The 19,913-nt window shown below is 40.7% G+C and overlaps 1 protein-coding gene across 1 annotated transcript; it reads right to left on the bottom strand.

Moving 5' to 3' along the window:
* Positions 1-2,156: 2,156 nt before the first annotated feature.
* On the bottom strand, positions 2,157-15,671 carry LOC101553752 (E3 ubiquitin-protein ligase TRIM38-like). The gene is made up of 6 exons (XM_055129460.1): positions 15,270-15,671; positions 9,461-9,556; positions 7,749-7,979; positions 5,629-5,651; positions 5,414-5,526; positions 2,157-2,677 (listed from the first exon to the last, which is right to left on the bottom strand). Exons 1-6 carry the CDS (start codon positions 15,669-15,671, stop codon positions 2,157-2,159), a joined length of 1,386 nt encoding a protein of 461 aa, XP_054985435.1.
* Between the last annotated feature and the right edge of the window lie 4,242 nt (positions 15,672-19,913).

Raw genomic sequence — 19,913 nt, forward strand, 5'->3', positions numbered from 1 at the left:
GCAACACGTCCACACATATAGATGATTAAAACTAAAACTCCAGAAATACCATAAAAATTTTAATCAATGATAAATTTAAAAATTTCCTTTCAAAACGTATCATTTTACTTTTTTCTAGTAAAGCAATGATCAGGGTTCTGCTAAGGGCTTGTTCAGCAAATGCTTGCTAAGGAAATCCCTCTAGTGCTGTTTGTCAGTCTAGGGGATATTGACTCCTCACTGGTAATTAAATTCTGTCCTTTCTGGTTGAGAGAGAATGGGGGCAAGAACACATATATATCTACACTTTGGGAGATGGGGAAAGATAGATAACTTAAAAAAAATGAAACTAATTGTATTGTGGCCCTGGAGTTTACAGTACTGTGAACACTGTTCATGGGTATCTCCAACACTACACTCAGCACCAGAGAACCCACTTCCCTTCCCCAGTGCCAAGGACCCATCCTTGCCCCATGGTAGCTCAGTTCTCTTGACAGAATCTTCACTCCTGATGACTTTGACCATTTGTTGTTACCGTATTATGTTTCTTTCCTATTGTGCCTGTTTTTTTTTTTTCTCAGATACCTTCAGCTCAAACTATTTTTATGCCAAAGCGGCTTCCGGGAGGGTGGTGTGGTCTGTTACCCTTCAGTCTCTGGTCAAACCTAGTCTCCATCAGTTTGGCAGGATGGGGCATCTGATACTCTGGCTTCATGCACCACAGCCAAAAGCAACTCTTTGCTTCATTTCCCCTCATCTTTGAGAGATGAGCTCACAGGACTTATGAGTCAGAAATGTCCATTTTTATATCAACTGTATATTTTCCTAAGGCTATCACTTTGTGACATTCTCTAGTCATAGTGTTCCTGCTTTCACTTACTTGACCGGGTGCTCTCATCAGTCAACTCAGGCAGGATCAAAAAGAAAGTCTGACATGGAGGGCGATAGGTCGAAAATCTCACAAGGTGCCAAATGAGGGACAGAGAGAAGTGAAGTGAGAAATAAGGGAAGTTTATTGGGGTGCACTTCCAGATGGCCCCTACCGTTCCATGGTGAGACTGGGGGTAGAATTGGGCACTGGAAAAGGCTAATGGGATTCTATCTTGTCTTGAGTGGGAAAAGGGAGCAGGGGTCAGTGGAACTGTTGCATCTGGTCTGGCCTTCTCTCATCTGTAGGGTCCATGTGAGGAAGCATGGAATGCAGCTTGGGAGCATGTGGGTCAGGTGGGCCATAGTCCTGACTTCCTGCTAAGGGATCTCTGACTCCTGGAATGTTGCTATCGTGTCAGCTGATCGATGTTTGTCCTGAGCAGTGCATTTGGTCTGCACAAACCTTACAGAATGTGCTTTGGAAAACAAACCTATTTGGTTTCCAAAATAGTTGTAAAGAAAGCTATTTTGAAAACAAAATAGTTCAGGTCAATTTGTTTGGTATATGAGTCAATTTGTTTGGTATATGAGTCATAGCAAAACTTTCAACAAATCTGTCAACAAGAATTGTTATGAAAATTTAAAATTATTTTAGGATTAATGCTGCTAGCTCAGTGTGGAAATATCAAATTCAAGCACTATCCAAATCAGTTTTCAGTCTTGATCTTCTTTCCGTGTGAGACATCTCACTCTAAGTCAGTTAGGACGTTTCTCTCACCCTTCCCTGGCCAGGACCCTCTAGGATGGTCATTGTCTGTACTTACTCTCTCACTCAGGGCTGCAGCTCAGGTATTTTACCAACATGCCAATGGTCATAAGAGTCACCGCCCTTCTCATGCTTTTGCTGATATAATTGCAGCTTCACTTAATCCTTCCCTCTGAGTTCATATGCAACCAAACAAGCAGAGAGAGCGTGGGCCTCCTGAGCTCCTGTCATCGTGCTCACTGGCCTGTCAGATTGTCTTATTAAAGATCCGAAATCATGGAGAGGGAAGGAGGGGAAACACTATGCAAAACATGCAATGCAGTAATGGCCTTAGTCCACTATAGTGCACACTCATTATCTTTTGTGTTACAGTCTGAATATTCATTACTTGAATGCAGTTTTATGCTTTACAAATGTTTAAGGTAATATTTTAGGTATGGGGAAACAGCCCAGAAGAAATTAGATCAAATTTTTGCTCCCACCTAGATTTACCAACTACTTCTCAGGCCGGTTTAACTGAAATGAGACTTTTCTTTTTCTCTTACTCATTTGAGGAAATCAGGAACAAAGAAGAACGGTAATTGACCTGGAAATAAGGTCTGAGAGCCTGAGAGAAGGAGGCCTTTGGGAAGGTGTAGATGTGGGAACCAGTAGTGGCATTGTAGAAGGACACAAGCCCAGCCTCATAGTCGAGCATAATCCCTACTACTTCAGGCCTGTGCCTCAGTGTAAGGGTAATGGCTTCAGAACTAAGGGCTAAATTCTTCCCGTCCTTTCTCAGTTTGATAATCCAGAATCCAGACGTAGGCTTCTCTGTGTCCCTTGGCACGTTGTCCAGACAAACTCCTACACTACACTCAAGTCCTTTCAATTTCACTTCAAAGTAATGTCTTCCTGAGGTGAAGCGCTCACGGCCCAGGACAGAGGGTAAGGCTGTAAATTGTTCAGTAGTTTGAGGCCTTGCAAATCTAGAGAAATACATTCCAGGGTGTAGCACTCTTCTCTGATCAACAGACAGATGTAAATATCCACGAGCAGTATTTGGATCCAGAGTCACACTGACTGTCGAAAATAAAAAAAAAAAAAACACTTTCTTTAAAATTTTAAAATCTGGAATGGGGGGGGGGGTGGGGGGCATAGGGTGCACTCCAAGCAGTGCTCAGGGCATACTACTGTCCCTGTGCTCAGAAATAACTCCTGGGCGTGTACTATATGGGATGCTGGGGACTTGGTGGTGTGCAAGGCAGGCATTCTACCTATCATAGTATAGTTCCAGCTTGAAAAAAACTTACTTTAATCTTTTTTGGGGGGTGCATACTCAGTAATGTTCAGGGCTTGCTCCTGGCTCTGCACTCAGGGATCGCTCATATGGCTTGAGTGATATGGCGCGGGCATATGACAGGATGCTCTGCAGTTTACCAAGCTATTGATAACAGAGTTTTAGGCATTCAGTGTTCTAACTGCAAACCCACCACCATTGTCAGCATCCCTCCTGACATGTTTTGATACTTAGAGTCTTTTTAAAAATAAAGCTAGCCTGCATTCAAAATATAACTTTCCATAACTCTTCTTATTCTTGAATTATTTTGAGTCTCTAAAATAGCAAACTCTATATATGTTACAGACACTATTGGGAAAGACTGAGTGAACTGAGGAATAGTATTTATTAAAATGTATAATTAGTGGGAAGTATCTGAGAATTTCTAGAAATAAGATAATCACCATCCTTATATCTAGGTTATATCATTCATATCTTCTAGAACTAATCAGAATTTATATAATTCCTGTTGTTTCCAAAGTTCATTTTCCTATATGAGAAATCATGGAATATTGAGGCAGAAATAAAACTATTCCTTCTCAAACTAACCAATACAAAATCTGTATCAGAAAGTTAAAAAAGACAACTAATATCAAAGAACGTGATTAAAGACCTAGAATTTTATTAGGTCACAAATATATGCTAGTCCCATGGATTTTAAGTATGAGCTCTAATTTCTTATATTAGATAATACTACTCTGTAGAAATTAGTAAGATGCGAAAGAACTAGGGTCAATAACATGAAGACTACCTGATCGTAGTTAAATAAAACAGGCAAATAGATGATAAATATAAATGGGTTCTTGAATGTGTAATAAAATTTTCAAAATTAAATGAATCAAGAGAATGTTTTGTTTTTTGTTTCTGGGGGTCCACATCAGAATGTCCAGGGATTTTTCCTGGCTCTGCACTCAGGAATTACTCCTGGTGGTGCTCAAGGGACCATATGCGATAACAGGAATCTAATACTATGCTAGGTCAATGCCCTGCTCCCTGTACTCTTGGTGAGCCCATAGAATGTTAACCATTTAGCAACCACTGAGAAAAAGTCAATTATTCACTGGATGACTAAGTTAAGTACAAGGAATTGGACTTTTGTTACCAGGTTACTTCAATGCCCTATGCAGAAATACTTCCTGTGCTGGATGTTCTCAATGTTTCTTCAAATCCCTACTGGTCTTTTCCAACTTTTTACATCTGTCTCTTTCCCAGAAAGACTGACCGCTGTGGACAGAACACCCCGGCCCACTTCCCCATCTCTCTCTGCTTATTTTAACTTATTGGAAGCAGAGGAGAAGGCCCTGGGGCACAAAGCAACTGAGTAGCAGTGTGAAGTCCACATGGCCCTCCCATGCTGACTGGCAGGCTCTGCATTCCTCTCCCCTGTCACACTCTCCCACCCTCACAGCGCCCTCTACCTGCCACTTGAGGCCCAGGCCAGTGATGGTTGTCTACCCATTCCTGCCTTGGGTGCTGCACTATTCCTTGTTCTCTACCCTACATCTCATCTTTATAAGTAGTCCCTTAGTTAAATCTCTCTAGACAGTTCTCATCATAAATCTGACTCACAAATGAGTTGTGTTTCATTTGATATTACCAAACTTTGGGAAAAATCCAAAGTGTCAATGTGAAGATAGTTAAAAAAAACTTAAGTAGTGCCAGAGAGACACAATAGTGAGTAAGATGCTTGCCTCAAATTGAGCTGTCTCAGTTAGATTCCCTGTACCACATATGGTTCACTAAGCACTGCCAGGAGTGATCATTGAACATAAAACCAGGGAGAAGCCAAAGGGAGTTAGATGCCATTTCATAATATATTTTTTCAAAACTCAAATGAATACATATAACTTTTTAAAAAATTGAAAATATTGTACCATACACACACTGCTTTCTTTGACCCTAAGACAATGAGATTAAAGACAAATCATTGAGAGACAAATTTCAATATTTATATATTCAGAAAGAGAAGAATTTTCAATCATAATATGAACATCTGTAAAACTGAATGAAAATAAAATCATACATGTGAAAGTGCTCAGCAGGGCTAAGGCAGAATTTTGGAGGAGGGACTCCAAGCAGGTGCAGGGGGCCCGGTCACTCCAGGCCAACTGGACCAGCTGATCAGGGCAAGGTCCCAGGACCAGGCTGTCTCCCTTCAGTGTTGGCACTACTGGGACATTCTGAATACGAGGCATTCTCTCAGCCCTTTGAGCTTTCTCTCCGGTTCTTAAATTAGTCCTCAATTAAAAAAAGTCTTTCTCTTTCCATAACTTTTGACTTTTATAGGAGATTGGATAAACAGAAAACTATGATTAAATAGAATTATAAAAGAGAAAACTCAGCTTTGGGATTAGTAACATGTGTTACTGGGTCAGGGTCCTTATATCACTTGCAGCACATTCCATAACAATCACCAACTTTTCTTGCATTACACTGAGAGATAAATAAAATTTTAACAAGAAATTCTTAAATCAGCATACCTTGATAGCGCTTTAACATTTTTATGACAGTAAAGGAAAGCTCAGAGACATTGCACACAGTATGCACCTCCAAAGAAACATCCTCTGGTTTTTCCATATTGATAGCTGAGTTCCTAGAACAAGCAGAGACCAGAGATTCCTTCAGTGGCTCCTTCCATCCATGTCTCTATGCCCATGCCCCTACCCTACCCACACTGATGATATGGGGCACTCACCTGCTCAAGGTGTCTTTTATGCCCTGTAGAGAAACAAAAACAAAGGTGAGTGTAGGAACATCTGAATTTCACGGAGAATGGCATGTGGGGCAGTTCTCTATAAACAATCTTTCGGAGATGTAAGGTATGGGAGCCCAAGAATGGGACTGGAACCAAGGTTTCAGGTACAGTGTAAGTTCATTCCTGTTGAGGTACACCCCTGAGCCCGTGTATCTGTAGACACTGAATGGGTTTCAAATAGGATGATTCCCACCTAAGTCCCTTGGCAATGCTCATTAGTGCCTCTTTGTCAACCTCTCTGTCAGCTGTCTTCGTTATTGGAGGCTGTGGGGAACTTTGGTATCTGAAAACACATCAACCTATGGCATTTGACAAAGGGATCAGAAGGATATCCAGGGTACTGCTTGCTTTCAATGATGTGATTTTCTTAGATTGGGTCCATATTGGACACTGCTTATCATATTAAATTAAACCAAACTTATTAGAAACACAGGACTTCTTTAAAACGCAAAAAAAAACCCTACTTGAAAGTAATAGACAATAAAAACATAAAATGGGGAGAGTTGGGCTGGAGCAATAGTGCAGCGGGTAGGGTGTTTGCTTTGCACGCGGCCAACTCGGTTTGATTCCAGACATCCCATATGGTCCTCTGAGCACCGCCAGGGGTGATTCCTGAGTTAAATGCCAGGAGTAACCCCTGTGCATTGCCAGATGTAACCTATAAAAGCAAAAAAAAAAAAAAGGGGGGGGGAAGTTGTGAGAAAAATGGCGCCTTTTGTAATATATACCGTGCTTTTGAGTTAAAAGCGCACACAGACTCACAGTTGCAGAGGAGATTCCCCTCAGTATAAAGAACTGAGGTTCCATAAAATCTAAACTTTCCAGTTCTGGGGATCATTAAAAGAGCATAACTATATAAATTTTAAAATATATGTACTTTTCTGTGTTTTTTATGATGTCAATAAAATGGCCAAGATCTAGAATCATCCCAAATACCCAAGAGCACATAGTGGATTAAGAATGTTGTATAAGTACAGTAAGAAAAGGTGAAATCCAACAGTCCATGCATCTCTGCTAAAACTCTAGGGTGTCCTACTGAACAAGGTGAGTTACAGGGAGAAAGAGTCTGACCTGAGAAAGTAGGCCTTTTTTTTTTAATTAATTCACCGTGAGGTACAGTAACAAAAATTTCATGTTTGAACTTTGATCATACAGTCATCAAACACCCATCCCTTCACCAGAGTATGTTTTCCACCACCAAAATCTCCAGTATCCGCACCCTTCCCCCGCAATTCCACACCTTCCCCTGCCTTTGTGGCAGACAATTTGCAAAATATTTTTCTCTACTGTAGTTCACTGTCACTGTCACTGTCATCCCGTTGCTGGTAGCTTGCCAGTCTCTGCCGTGCAGGCGTGATACTCTCAGTAGCTTGCTGGGTTCTCTGAGAGGGATGGAGGAATTGAACCCGGCTTGGCTGTGTGCAAGGCAAACTCCCTATACGCTGTATCGAGACCAGTCCTACCACCCCTCATACCTGCCAAAAATGCATTGCTAGACAATGTTTTGTATTGCTTATTATAGATATAATATAATGTCTTGCAGCTGCGAGAGTGGTTGCGTGCTCTAGGAATTCTAAGATTTTAATAATTAGGGCCTGAAAAAATTGCTGTAGCAAGTTTCTTGGGTCCCAGATTCATTTGTGTGTCTCTGGATTGTGGCCATGTGGGAGCTTAAGTAGATGGTGGGAAGATGTGGCATCATCTTGGCATCCCATTGGGGCGAGGGGAGGGAGTGCCCACTCCTCCTCTGTCCCTCGAGACTTGGGATTTGCTATCACCAAGGCTCATACCTGAGGTTTCTCTCTGGCTTCTAGAAAATGGCAACTAATGGAGCTCTTAGAGGGCAGGTGGAGGGATGACACCTGCCCCCGTCTGGAGCAGCCCAGCAGAGAAGGCCTATTGCAAAGTTCCGGGCCATCTTTGCCGCAAGTTGCTCGGGTCCGAGATTCATTTGTGTGTCTCAGGTAGGCCTTGTTAGTCCTCCATATTGCTCAGCACTCTGCTATGACTAGCAGGGGAATAAGTCATCTCCTCTGTCTCCTCCAAGTGCTCAGACTCACCTGCAGCAAATTCTGTGCTGAGTCCTGACATTTCTTGTCCAGTTCCAGGATATAGTTCTTGAGTTCCTGTAGTTTGTTGTCCAGATGGGCTACATTGTCCTGCAGTCTGCTCAGCTTCTGCTCTCTTTCTTTCTTCAGTTGACACATGTAAAACTCCTCCTCCTGGTGCAGGAATGTGTGAAGATACACAAATTCAGAATGGACTCTTTCTTCCTCATTCCTTATTGTTTCCTATAAGGAAGAAAAGTGCTCAGAAAGAGAGTACAGACCAAATGTTCATTAATGGGTACATCCATACACAATATGAGCCACATGGAAACAATTGAACTATATTCAGTAGTAATAAGGAAGGAACATTTGATGCAATGTGCAACATTGATAAGTCAGCTAGTAGTGAGCAAAGCAAAGTAAACCAGAAACAGAGACTCAAGATTATAGAACTCTATTTATATGAGGTAAGTCATATTTATAGAGACAGTGAATACCAGAAAATAGGAGGAAGATGTTTGAGGACTAGGAAGAGAGTTTGAGTTTGGATGATGAATGAGTTTTGCAGGTGGATAGAGGCAATGGCTGAACAAGGGTATGTACAAATCTAACTATCATGGAGCTGTCGACTCAAAAGGATAAGAAGAATGACTTTTATGTTATACTTAGATCCCCCCCCACACACACACTGTTCCTCAGTTAGTGTGTCATACCCTAAAAAGTTCTCCATACTTCCTAGACCAGATTAATGCCCAAGTGGCAGATATTCAAAGGCAGAAGATATCATCACAATTGTATATAGTATTCTAATAAATTCCTTCTGCTTCACCAAGAAAGTGGTATAAGGAGTACGAATGAAGTGCAGAATAGAGCTTGGACAAGGTAAATGAAATGCGAGTTGTAAAAATAAATATGAGCTTTTATTTCGATATAAAGATGTATTCCTGTGTTTCAGAAAAAGTTCTGTTCAAGAAAATTTTGGTTTCTTCTCAAATCTTATTGAAGTTTGTAACTGAGATATCACAACTGAGAGATCATATTGGATATTTATACATAAATAATAAGGATTGAGGTTTAAGACATAAAAGAGGCAAAAATGGCTTACTGGTTTGTGTGATAATATTTTAGTCTAATACATTATATCATATATTCATAAAATTATGTTTTCATTCAAAGGGAATCTGGTTAATCACTGTACTAGGGACTCAAATTCTGTAATTTTCTTTTGTATATTCTTGTGATAGTTATGGTCTTCCATATTAACAGGGTCATGAAGTTGAGCTCAATGCATCTCATCAGAAGGAGTCTCTAAGTATACAGAGATAGTTGGTCTCTAAAGCTGAAAAACTTGAGTATAAGGTAGTGTATTGTGGAAAATGCACCGAAATGGTGCAGTTGAGGTTTCAAAACAGGTAGATACTTTCAAAGTTTGAATTTTGAATCCAATCAAGAATCTTTCAAGGTCAGCTGTAATATTTCTACTTCTCCAACTCAGATATTGGGAATCCTAAATAATTACAATCACAGGGTTGAAGAATTTGCAGCAAAAATATAGTAGATACCAATAACTAAAGGAGTAAAGAGAACTGGTGCTTCCTATATTACTTTAAATAATCTGGACCATTTATTGAGTAATAGACCCTATAGTGCTTTCACCAAGCAATACCTGCTACTACAAAAGGTGATGGCATATAGTTTGACCACATAAAGCTTCAAACTCTCACCTTCCAACTACTTATTTTCTGAGTTGTGTCTAGCTTCAGCTGCTTATATTTAGATTCTGTTACTTTCAGTTTTGTGACTGCTTTCTGGAGCTGTTTCTGTGGGAAAAAATTGGTGTTAGTTTACTGAATTGGATAACTCAACATCCAACAGAAATCAAAGTTTTTCAGACAATGAGAATGACATTGGGTATTTGGTGGGCCCTTACATGCTGAGAGAAAGAATAATCAGTCCAGTAACACAGTCGATCTCCATGGTAATCTGCAAAAATAATAAAATGCTTAACGAAATTTCCATATTGTAGAAAGCAATTCTTCTTATGGGGTTCAGAAACTCGTTCAAGAGGACAACATATTCCTAAATTCCATATGGGATTAAGGAATGAGGCAGCAAGACAGTGCCTACTTTGTTATTCCACCAAACTTCAGGCAGCCTTCATACATGCTTTGCATCTATGTTAATCTAAACCTCTCACTGGAATTCATTCACAGGCATTCATTTCTAAATAGTTAACCACCCCTCTAAGTTTTTATTTACTATGTCCCCACTCTATGCTTGTATGAATAATATGAATCTTAGAAATTGGTGGCTGTATTTTATTTTGAGACTGAATAGTCTTGTCATGTCAACATTTGTCCTCAATAAACTATCAAAAATATTCAGTTCCCAGTACTTTTTTGAGGTATGATTAGTACTCTCAACTGTGATCCTGGTTGAAGGCCTAAATTCTACTCTTGTGTCTTCACCTATCTTTCCCTCCACTCAAACTATGGCCTGAACATGTTGTCAAGGAACCTTTCTTATCTGCGCCCTTGTCATCAGTCTTGAGTATAGGAGTCCCTATCTTTTCTCCACCCTTTGAGGACTTTTCCACCATCAAAGGATACCAGGCAGATGTCAATTGTTTGTTGTTTTGGCTCTTGGGGTCACACCAGGTGATGTTCCAGGGTAACAACTGGTTCTTCTCTCATGAATAAATCCTGGCAGTGTATCGGGAACCGTATGGCATGTGGGGATGAAATCCTAGTTTTCCATGTGCAAGGAAAGTGCCGTATAGACTGTATTATGGCTCCAGCCCCCCTCAGCATTTTCCAGTAAGGGTGATTCTCTACCCTGACTGTACTGGAATGATCCTGGTAGATAGTATTAACTGAATATAAATGGGCTGGGGGATTCTCTCTGTTTGGTCCCTCACTGAAGGTAGTTTTCCAAGGGTGGTACTATATCCTTTCTTTTTAAAAAGATGACATTTCTAACAAGTTTGGAAGGCCAGAAGTGAGTCCACTTCCTTTGTAAGCAATGAAATCTGGCTTTGCATACAGTACACGAGTACAGTCAGGAGTGATGCCTAAGCACAGAGCCAGAAATAAACCCTGAACATTTTAGGTGCAGGTCAAAAGGGAAGTAAAAGTTTTGTTCCAAGGAAAATTTCATGACCAGAACTTTACCAGTCAGATATAGAAAAGATTAAATGATATCCTATAACCATTGAAATTCTACCAATTTAGTCAAAGAAATAATGACTTTCATGCACAATTTCTGAGTGCAACACCACCTAATACCAAAATGAGACGAAGATGAAACTTAACGATAATATTACAGACCAATATTATTACACATATACCTAAAAATCCTCAACAATAACCTACCCAGACCAATTCAATACAGTACACTGTTAGCATCAGCTATCATAACTTGTCTGTATGATATTGGATTCCAAGGACTGTTCAATATATGAAAGTGAAGAAACATACTATATGCCAGCAACCAAAAGATAACCATACAACATTTTACAGTAGAAACAGAGAAATCACATAACAAGGGTCAATATACTCTTATGAAAATAGTGTTCAATGAAAGAAGAATAGAAAAGTTACTAGAGACTGCTCCTGAACTTCTACTGGCATTTCCACCATTCCAGGTGAGACCAGTCTCTTGCTCATATCCTTGGGCTTATGATGGAAAGGGAGGCAGAACCTTCCCCTCTGCCTAGGTCCCAGTAACCTCCACATCCACCAAGTTCACTTAGTGAAAACAATATCACTGAAGGCACAAACAACACCAATCAGCTCAAGTAATCCTCAGACAGTGACTTTATTGACACATAATGAAGATGTTTAATGAGTTCAAAGAAATGCTGGCAAACATAATCAACAAAACACAAGAAAGACTTGAAATAAGAAGGCTACTGCAATCAGAAGAGATGGTAGATATAAACAGGATGTTAAATTAAATATACATACTCAATAGAAGGTTTGAACAGCAGAGTAACTGCAGCTCGTTAAGACAAAGAAGCTCCGAGATGAGAAGGAGCAAACTGCTAGGTTGAAAATAGTAGAAAAGAAATGAATGATACCGGGAGCTATAGGATGAGTTCAAGAGGAACTATAGAAAAATCACCAGTGTCCCTGAAGAATAAGATAGCAAATTTCATGAAAAAAAAATAGTTAAACATTATTTATAGGAATTTCCCAAAGTTGAGGAATATAGGCACTGAGATTCCAAGTTGTGAAGGTTCCAGTGCAAATAGACTCAACTCAGAAAACTATAACACAAATTATACTCAAAAGGATAAAATCCAAAGATAGAGACAGAATATTGAAATCAGCAAGATCAAAGCAATAACTTCCATAAATAGGAAAGCCCATATGATGTACAACAGAGTTTTCAAATGTGATGAAGAAACAGAAGAAAATGGAGGTATACACTACAAAAACTCAATGAAAACAAAGCTTCCCCAGCAGTACTCTATCCAGATAGATTATCATTCAGATTAGAAGGAACCATACAGAGCTTCATGGACAGGCAAGAGCTTAGTGAATTTACAACTTTGAAACCAGTTTTGAGGGAAGTTTTAAAAGAATTCTTTAGGGGTTGTGTTAATTGCAGCTGTTAGGAGGCCGACCTGATTTTGATCTCTTGCATCCCATAAGGTCCTCTGAAAACCGCCAGAAGAAATTCTGGATGCAGAACCAGGAGTTACCTCTGAGTATCATCAGCTGTTGCCTCAAACTCAAATATTTCAAAAAGATAAAAATCGGGAGCAAACATAACAAAGGAGTTTAAAGACCTACAACAGATTTACTAATACATTGATCTAAGAAATAATAAAAGATCAACACAAAAGATGCAAAGATGTTTCTACATATCTGTAGGAAAAATGAACGTTTATTAACTGGACATCTTGTTCAAAGTAATTGAATGATTCTATGCAATCTCAATTAAATTCCAATAGCGCTTTTTCAAAGATAGAAAATAACAGTTGAAAATTTGTAGAAATCGCAAAAGATCCTGAAGGCCATGCACACACACATAGAGATACACACACACACACACACACACACACACACATGCACATGCACAGAAATGGAATGAAACCAATAATCCAGAGACATACATACTAATCTTGGAACCGAGACGCTTGCTGCACAGATGCCTCTGGGCTTTGCAATAGGCCACTCCAGACGTGAGCAGATGCTGTTGTGCCTCCTGCCCTCTAGGTATCCTGGCTGCTGCCATCTTCTAGAACTCAAGGAAAACTCCAGGTATGTGGTGGCAGTGACAGCAAACGCCAGGCCTCACTGGATGGGGAGGAGACGGCCCTTCTCCTTCCCCCTGCCCCGATGTGATTTGAGGTGATGCCCACAAACAGCCCCCGGCTACTTAAGCTTCCACACAGCCATGATCCAGAGACACACACATGAGTCTCAGAACTGAGAAGTTCGTTGCAGAGATCTCTCCAGACCCTAATCATTAAAATTTTAGAATTTCTAGAATGTGAGGCTGCAAGAGTGGCCTTGCCACATTATATTCTACCAATAACAAGCAATACAAAACAAATTCTCTAGTATTTCCATTCTGGCAGGTTTGAGTGGTGGTGGGAATTATGTTGAAATATTCAATGTAACGAAAGTAGAAAGAGAGTATTGTACAAATTGTCTGCCCACATGCAGGGGAAGGTTGGGGATGGGAGAGGGCGGTACCCGGGATTTTGGTGGTAGAAAATATGCCCTAGTGAAGGGATGGGTGTTTGATGATTGCATGACTGAAGCTCAAACATGAAGGCTTTGTAACTGTATCTGATGATGAATTAATACAAAAGGGAAAATAAATAAATAAAACCAAAAACTCAGTAATAAGGCCATGCATATCTGATTAATTGTGATAGAGGATAATACAGGCATGTACAATGTAGAAGGAAAGTCTCTTCAACAAGTAGTGCTGGGGAAACTGAAGAGATTGGCCCGAGGGTGATATGGCTGTAGACAATGCTGGAGAGACTGAGTACCCATTTACAAAAACGTGAGATGACTGCTCCTCACACCATACATAAAAATTTGCTGAAGCTGTACTAAAAACTTAGACATAAGACTAAAAGTCATGAAATGCAAGGAGGAAGGTACACGGAAAAAAATTGTAGCATGGATCCAGCAATAATTTTGAAGAATTGATTCAATAACTAGGGAAACAAAGATAAACAAGCAAAAATTATGTGGGAGTATAAAGAGAAAGTTTTACAAGGTAGAGAAAATATCAGTGAACTTAAAAGTTATCATGCATACATAGAGGGGAAACTATTAATATCTCATATATCTAACAAGAAGTTAATAGCTTAGTTTTGTAAAAAATCATTAAAACCTCCAAATACCATTTCCAAGAATTAACAAAATAAGTCAAAGAAATGAGTATACATTTCTCTCTCTTTCTCTCATTCTCTGTCTCTCTTTCTATTTCTATCTCTCTTTTCACAGAGGGCACTCATAAGTGCTAAGTTCTTTCAATTGACTCTGTGTTCAGGAATCCCTTCTGGTGGTACTTAGGGACCACCTATGGTGTCTGGTATTTGAACCAAAGTTAGAGGGGCAAATGCCTTTCTTCTTGTACTCTCTCTCTGGTCCCTAAATGCAGAATACTCTAAAGAAAATATATAGACTGTCAACAAGCATAGAAAAGTACTTTTTATCACTTATCATATGACTGAAAAGTATAATTCAGAACTACATTGAGAACAGTTTATGTCACATATGCCAGGAACAGCAATTTTGGTGATTTTCTGTAGAACATGAAGCATTCAGACATTTTATTTGTCATAATAAAAACTTGTTTGTACCTATGAAAATCATCACAAAGGGTCTGAAAATGCTAATTTGCCCAACTAAGGTCTATGCTTATAATATGATTTAGAATTAGTTCTTTGTATCTATTGGACTGGAGCGATAGCACAGCAGGTAGGGCTTTGTATCTAGCCAAAGAATACAAAGTCCTAACCCAAAGGATCAAGCCATACCTATTCAGTGCATTGCTATTTAAAATACCAAGGATAAGAAAAAATTACAACTACCCAGTAATCCAATGGTTCATAGGAAAATATGATATATTCACATAATGGGGTCCTACTCAGCTATAAAGCTGAAAAGTTGAAAAGATAAAATATTGCCATTTGTGACAACTTGGATGGAGTGGAGGTTTAATTATAGACAAAATAATTCAAAAATAAATACAAATCCCAGAGGATCTCACTCATAAATTCAATAAAAAGAAACTGAGTGAGGGAAAGGAAACACCAGCACTTGGATTCTGACCAAGAGGGAAGCCTTGAGGAGCTAGAGGGTGAGTTGATCAATGGATGGAGGCAGATAAATTCAGCATTTTTTTAGGGGGGATGCCGTGACAACTGACCTTTGCTGAGAGTGAAAGACCACACTTGAAGCATATAGTACAAGGAAAATAATTTCTATCAAATAAATAAGTAAAAATGTTTTCAGAGAAACATGAAACAAGGATGGGAGGCTTTATGGCGCACATACTCACCCTGTAACCTTGGCATGCATCTTCAACAAGAGCAGTGACATGTCCTTTGTGCTGCGGTGACCGCTCACAGCGCCAGCAGATGAGCTGACCATCATCCTCACAGAACAGGTGGAGCTGCTCTCCATGTTTCTCACACAACCTTTCACACTCTGTCTCCTTGATGGTTTCAGTGATACTTGCCAGGTGCCTGTTGGGCCGGATGCTATCTCTTTTAAAAGATTCCCGACACTGGGGACATTTCAGAGATGATGCTTGAGAGCTTTGGTTCTTTATAAAACCCACTATGCACACACGGCAGTAGATGTGCCCACAGTCGATAATCACGGGCTCAGTCATGAGCTCCAGGCAGATGGGGCAGGTAGCTTCCTCCCTCAACTTCTTGGTAACTGCAGCTGAGGCCATGACTTTTCTGGAAATGCTGAAATATTGGATCAAGAGGCAAAGATGAAGCAACCAGAATTTTCCAGTGTGTCAGAAATGCACCTCACTTGAGTTTCTGTGCCTTCTCTGGACCTGAAATCCGTGTGAGCGAGATATGATTTAAGATTGAGAAGATTTATTTCATGTCGCTGTGAGGAGTAGAAGCAGCGTGAGGTATAAACAAATGCTTCTGTGACCTGAGACTGATGAGTTAATCCCAACAACTAATGCTGCCTTTGGAACTAAAGTTACTGCCAAGACATTTCCTTTTACTTATGAGAATTATTTCTTTAGAGGCATAGAGAATGTCTTCCAGCATCATTTACTCCCCTTTGACCTGTGTCCGAGTCCCTCACTCTGCCCTTCTGGGCCTTACTCACCTCAGACACTGGAACTGCTGAGATAGGGTTTGGAGTCTGGTGAGAGAGAAAACAGAGAGAGGGAAGACTAAGAAAGCAAAATCCAGAAAACTTAACTTTGTAGATCTCCCAACAATGAAATATGCAGACATACAGACACCCCCCCACAAACTTTCACATACACACTCACATTTCCCCCCCTCAATAACTCACAGACCCTACAAACTCATTTACACTTCACAAAGTCATACAATTCCACACAAACTCTGACTCTCTCTCTCTCTCTCTCTCTCTCTCTCTCTCATACACACACACACACACACACAAACACACACGCACGCACTCCACCCCCCCTGCATACCCACATGCATGCTTCTTACACTCCCATAGACAATGATCCAGTAATCCAGTATTTCACTACCTTATTCACACAGCAGACAGTCCTTATTCCTGACAGTCTCCAGGTGGTTGACACTACCTGAGTCCTCAGTAAAGGAAGTCACTCTGACTGAGCTAAACTCCAAAGTGAAACTACTCTGGGGTGGAGCCCTGTCCTATCAGGGAGGAAATGTGAGAATTGAGAGTAAAGGTTGTTGATATTTTGTCCTGAGTTTGTTCTAGGTAGAGGGACAAGGTAGGATAATACCATCTTTAAGTGCTGAAAAGAAGGAACAGGAATTTCCCAGGAAGCTGTTTTGTGTACCCAGCACAAAATCAAATCAGGAAGCCTGTATGGGTCAGTCAGCTCAGACACTCACTGACTTCAGATGTTTCTACCTTTGCCACCAAGACTGTGGGAACCCGTAAGCCTTCCTGGGTCACCATCTCTTAACTCCTCCAGGTACTAGTTTTCCACAGGAAAATATGGGGAAATGGTGAGAGAGTATCAGGGTTCGTGGGTATGAAAACATAGGCCCACACTACCATCCATCCTCTGTCTCTGCTGTCTCCTTCCTCCTCATTGTCCCTAGCAGGATACAGGATTTAACACAGGAACAGCAGAGTCAGAACCTGGACAGCTCCGGAGTGGAGTGCACTGAGCCTGGACATTGCCCATTGGCAGGGGTGGTAGATTGCCACAACAGAGTTAATTGGATTAGTGCTTTGACCTCTATCCAGCAGCTTAGTTCCAAAGAATGAGCCAGACCTAGTGGCTTCTCCCGGCAGCAAGCTAGGCTTGACAGTCCTAAGCAAAGGACTCGTTGGTCTTTTCATTAGGCCCAGCCTCCATTTGCCTCCTCCCTCTCATCACATACACAGTTCATGAGTTAGTATGTGGAACAGAGGCTAAACTGTGAGTGCAGCTGTGGGCATGGGGACACGTGGGAGATAAGCAATAACTTTAAGACTATGGGGATGCTCGTTCCTGCTGGCAGGGCTCTTGCCAAGTTGTCTGTGCTAAAGCTTCCCTTAAATCTGTTCAAGCCTCTCCCTAGCAGGATTTATCCTGCTGGGTTCCATGCTTTCCCTAGAAAGGTCAGTGGTTGGAAAAACACCGTCCTTTTTGTTGGATTATAGTCCTAAGCATTTTAAGAAGTAACATTGGTTTGTCCTTTCTCCTCGTGCAGGGAGTTTAGGTCTATTGAGTTACACCCACCACAGTGCACCTGGGGCACCGCCATGCTCACTGGGGCACTCCCAATCCTCTGTGTTTATCTTTGACCTCTCCTTTGTGCTCCTCTTCCCCTAACTGTTCATCACCAATGTCTCTACATCAGACCCTGTAACCTGTAGGTCAAACCTTCTGAGGGTTCTGGATTTTGTACCTGTAAGTAAAATATTATATTTCTCTTTTATCCTTTGCATAGTTTATTTCAGTGCAATGTCCTTTTTGTATAGACACAGCAAAACAGTTAATGCTATGCTTTTGTAATATGAAATTCAATGGATTCCCAATAATATTTACTCTTGGACATCTGTTATATATACTTGACTTAAGCCTTGGACCTTAGTTCCCAACATCCTACAAAGGGGAGGGACTTGAATGGACCCAGGGTAAGCCATAATCTACCCTGGATTCTTAGGGAAAGCCTTTGAAGGTAATGGCTAAGCACCATAAAAAGTGTAATGCGTTAAGTGCATGATTATAGAATAAACTCTGATAAGATCCCCAAAGAAGTAACTGAATAAGGACCCTGTTGGGTTTAGGAAAAATTAATGTGGCCTGAGGATATATAACAAGATGTCCAGAGGAAAAGCCACTTTTTAAGCTTAATATATTTCTCACTGTGTTGACCAGAAATGTTATGAAGAAGTAAATTTAATATGATTGTTTCAGCGGATTGCTAGCAAAGTAAAGGAGAGAATAGTTCACCCTTTGATGGAATTCTGCCCTTAGAGTCATCTCTTAGTAGGAATCTAGAGTGCCGGAGTCCCTCGAATCTCCTACAAGAACGTCCTCTGAAGGAAGGGCTTTCCATCTTTCCATTGTTTATGATGATGTTCAACCGCACCTATGTGTAATTGCTACCCCCGAACCTTTCATAATTTCTCTATAATTAGCACAGTGACAATGGAATAAACAGCCATGATTACCAACCAGCCTGTGGCCTTTGCTCCTTCATCAGTATTTGACTGGCCCAGGAGACAGTGATCGGCCCCATAATGTACCACACCAGGGGACCCGCAGATCACTGCACACGGTAACCAGGAACAATGACACTTTTGATGATCTTTATGTGGATGACAGACATGGTCACCTGATCTCCCACCAGAATGTACCAGTACCATCGAAACTGTAGGATAATATTGGTTTGTCTTTTCTCCCTTGCCAGAGGGAGCTTAGGTTTATCGGATTACACCCATCACAGTGCTCCCAAGTCACTCCCATTCCTTTGCTTATCTATAACCTCTTTCTTTGTGCTGTGCTTCCCATATTGGTCTATCACCCTTCCCCCCTAATCAGACTCTGTTAATTTGTAAGGTCAGATCCTTCTAAGGACACTTGACTTGTATTAATAAGTGAAATATTGCTTTTCTCCTTCTCTTATGTCCTTTTGCATAGTTTATTTTAAAGCAATGTCCTTTTTGTACAGACAGAGGAAGACAGTTGATATTATGCTTTTGTAAATTGGCAATTATTTGATTATGAATAATATTCTCTCCTGGGCATCTGCTTTCTCGACTTAAGCCTCAGTTGCCCTAAGTTCCTAGCACCCCAAAAGCAGGGTCCCTAAAAGGGATTGGACGGACTAAGGGCAAGCTGTGAGCTTAATGCTTAACTACAAGGTAAGATAATGGTCATGGCAAATTCTGTCATGATCCAAAAAGTAATGACTAAATTAGGACCCTACTAGGATTAGGAAAGACTAATCTGGCCTGAGCACTGCAGTCTGAGATCTATAGAGAGATGCCCCCAGGAAAGCCATCCTATAAGCTTAATGCATCCCTTACTGTATCCATACAAAATGACTAATATTATGAATGTTTATATGTTTGTTGGACTAAGGAAAGGAGAAACCCACCCATAGATGGAATTCTACTTTTGTGTGTGTTGTCCTGCCGAGTGAGAGTTTGTCCAAGAAGAAGATTCCCCTGAGAGAAAGACTTTACCTCTGTTGATTGTATGACCACAATATATGCAATTGCTACCCAACTCCTCATGCTTTGAGATTTAACTAAGGCTGTAAGAGTGGGCTGGGGGAGGCAGAAGCAGGAAGGAGAAGTATGAAGGAGAGGATCCAATAGGAGGATGAGGCAAATTGAGGAAGGGAAAGATCTGCAGGAGATCAGGGGAGAATGGAGATTGGAATAAACTGCAGTTGATACCAACCAGCCTGGCCCTCGTTTCATCTTCATCAGCCCATCACCATCGGCTGCCCCAGAGTGAGGGAAGCCTTGAGAAACCACCGAACGCAGGCGGTGA

Source organism: Sorex araneus, chromosome 2 (assembly GCF_027595985.1).
Source record: "Sorex araneus isolate mSorAra2 chromosome 2, mSorAra2.pri, whole genome shotgun sequence".
Taxonomy (NCBI): Eukaryota; Metazoa; Chordata; class Mammalia; order Eulipotyphla; family Soricidae; genus Sorex; species Sorex araneus.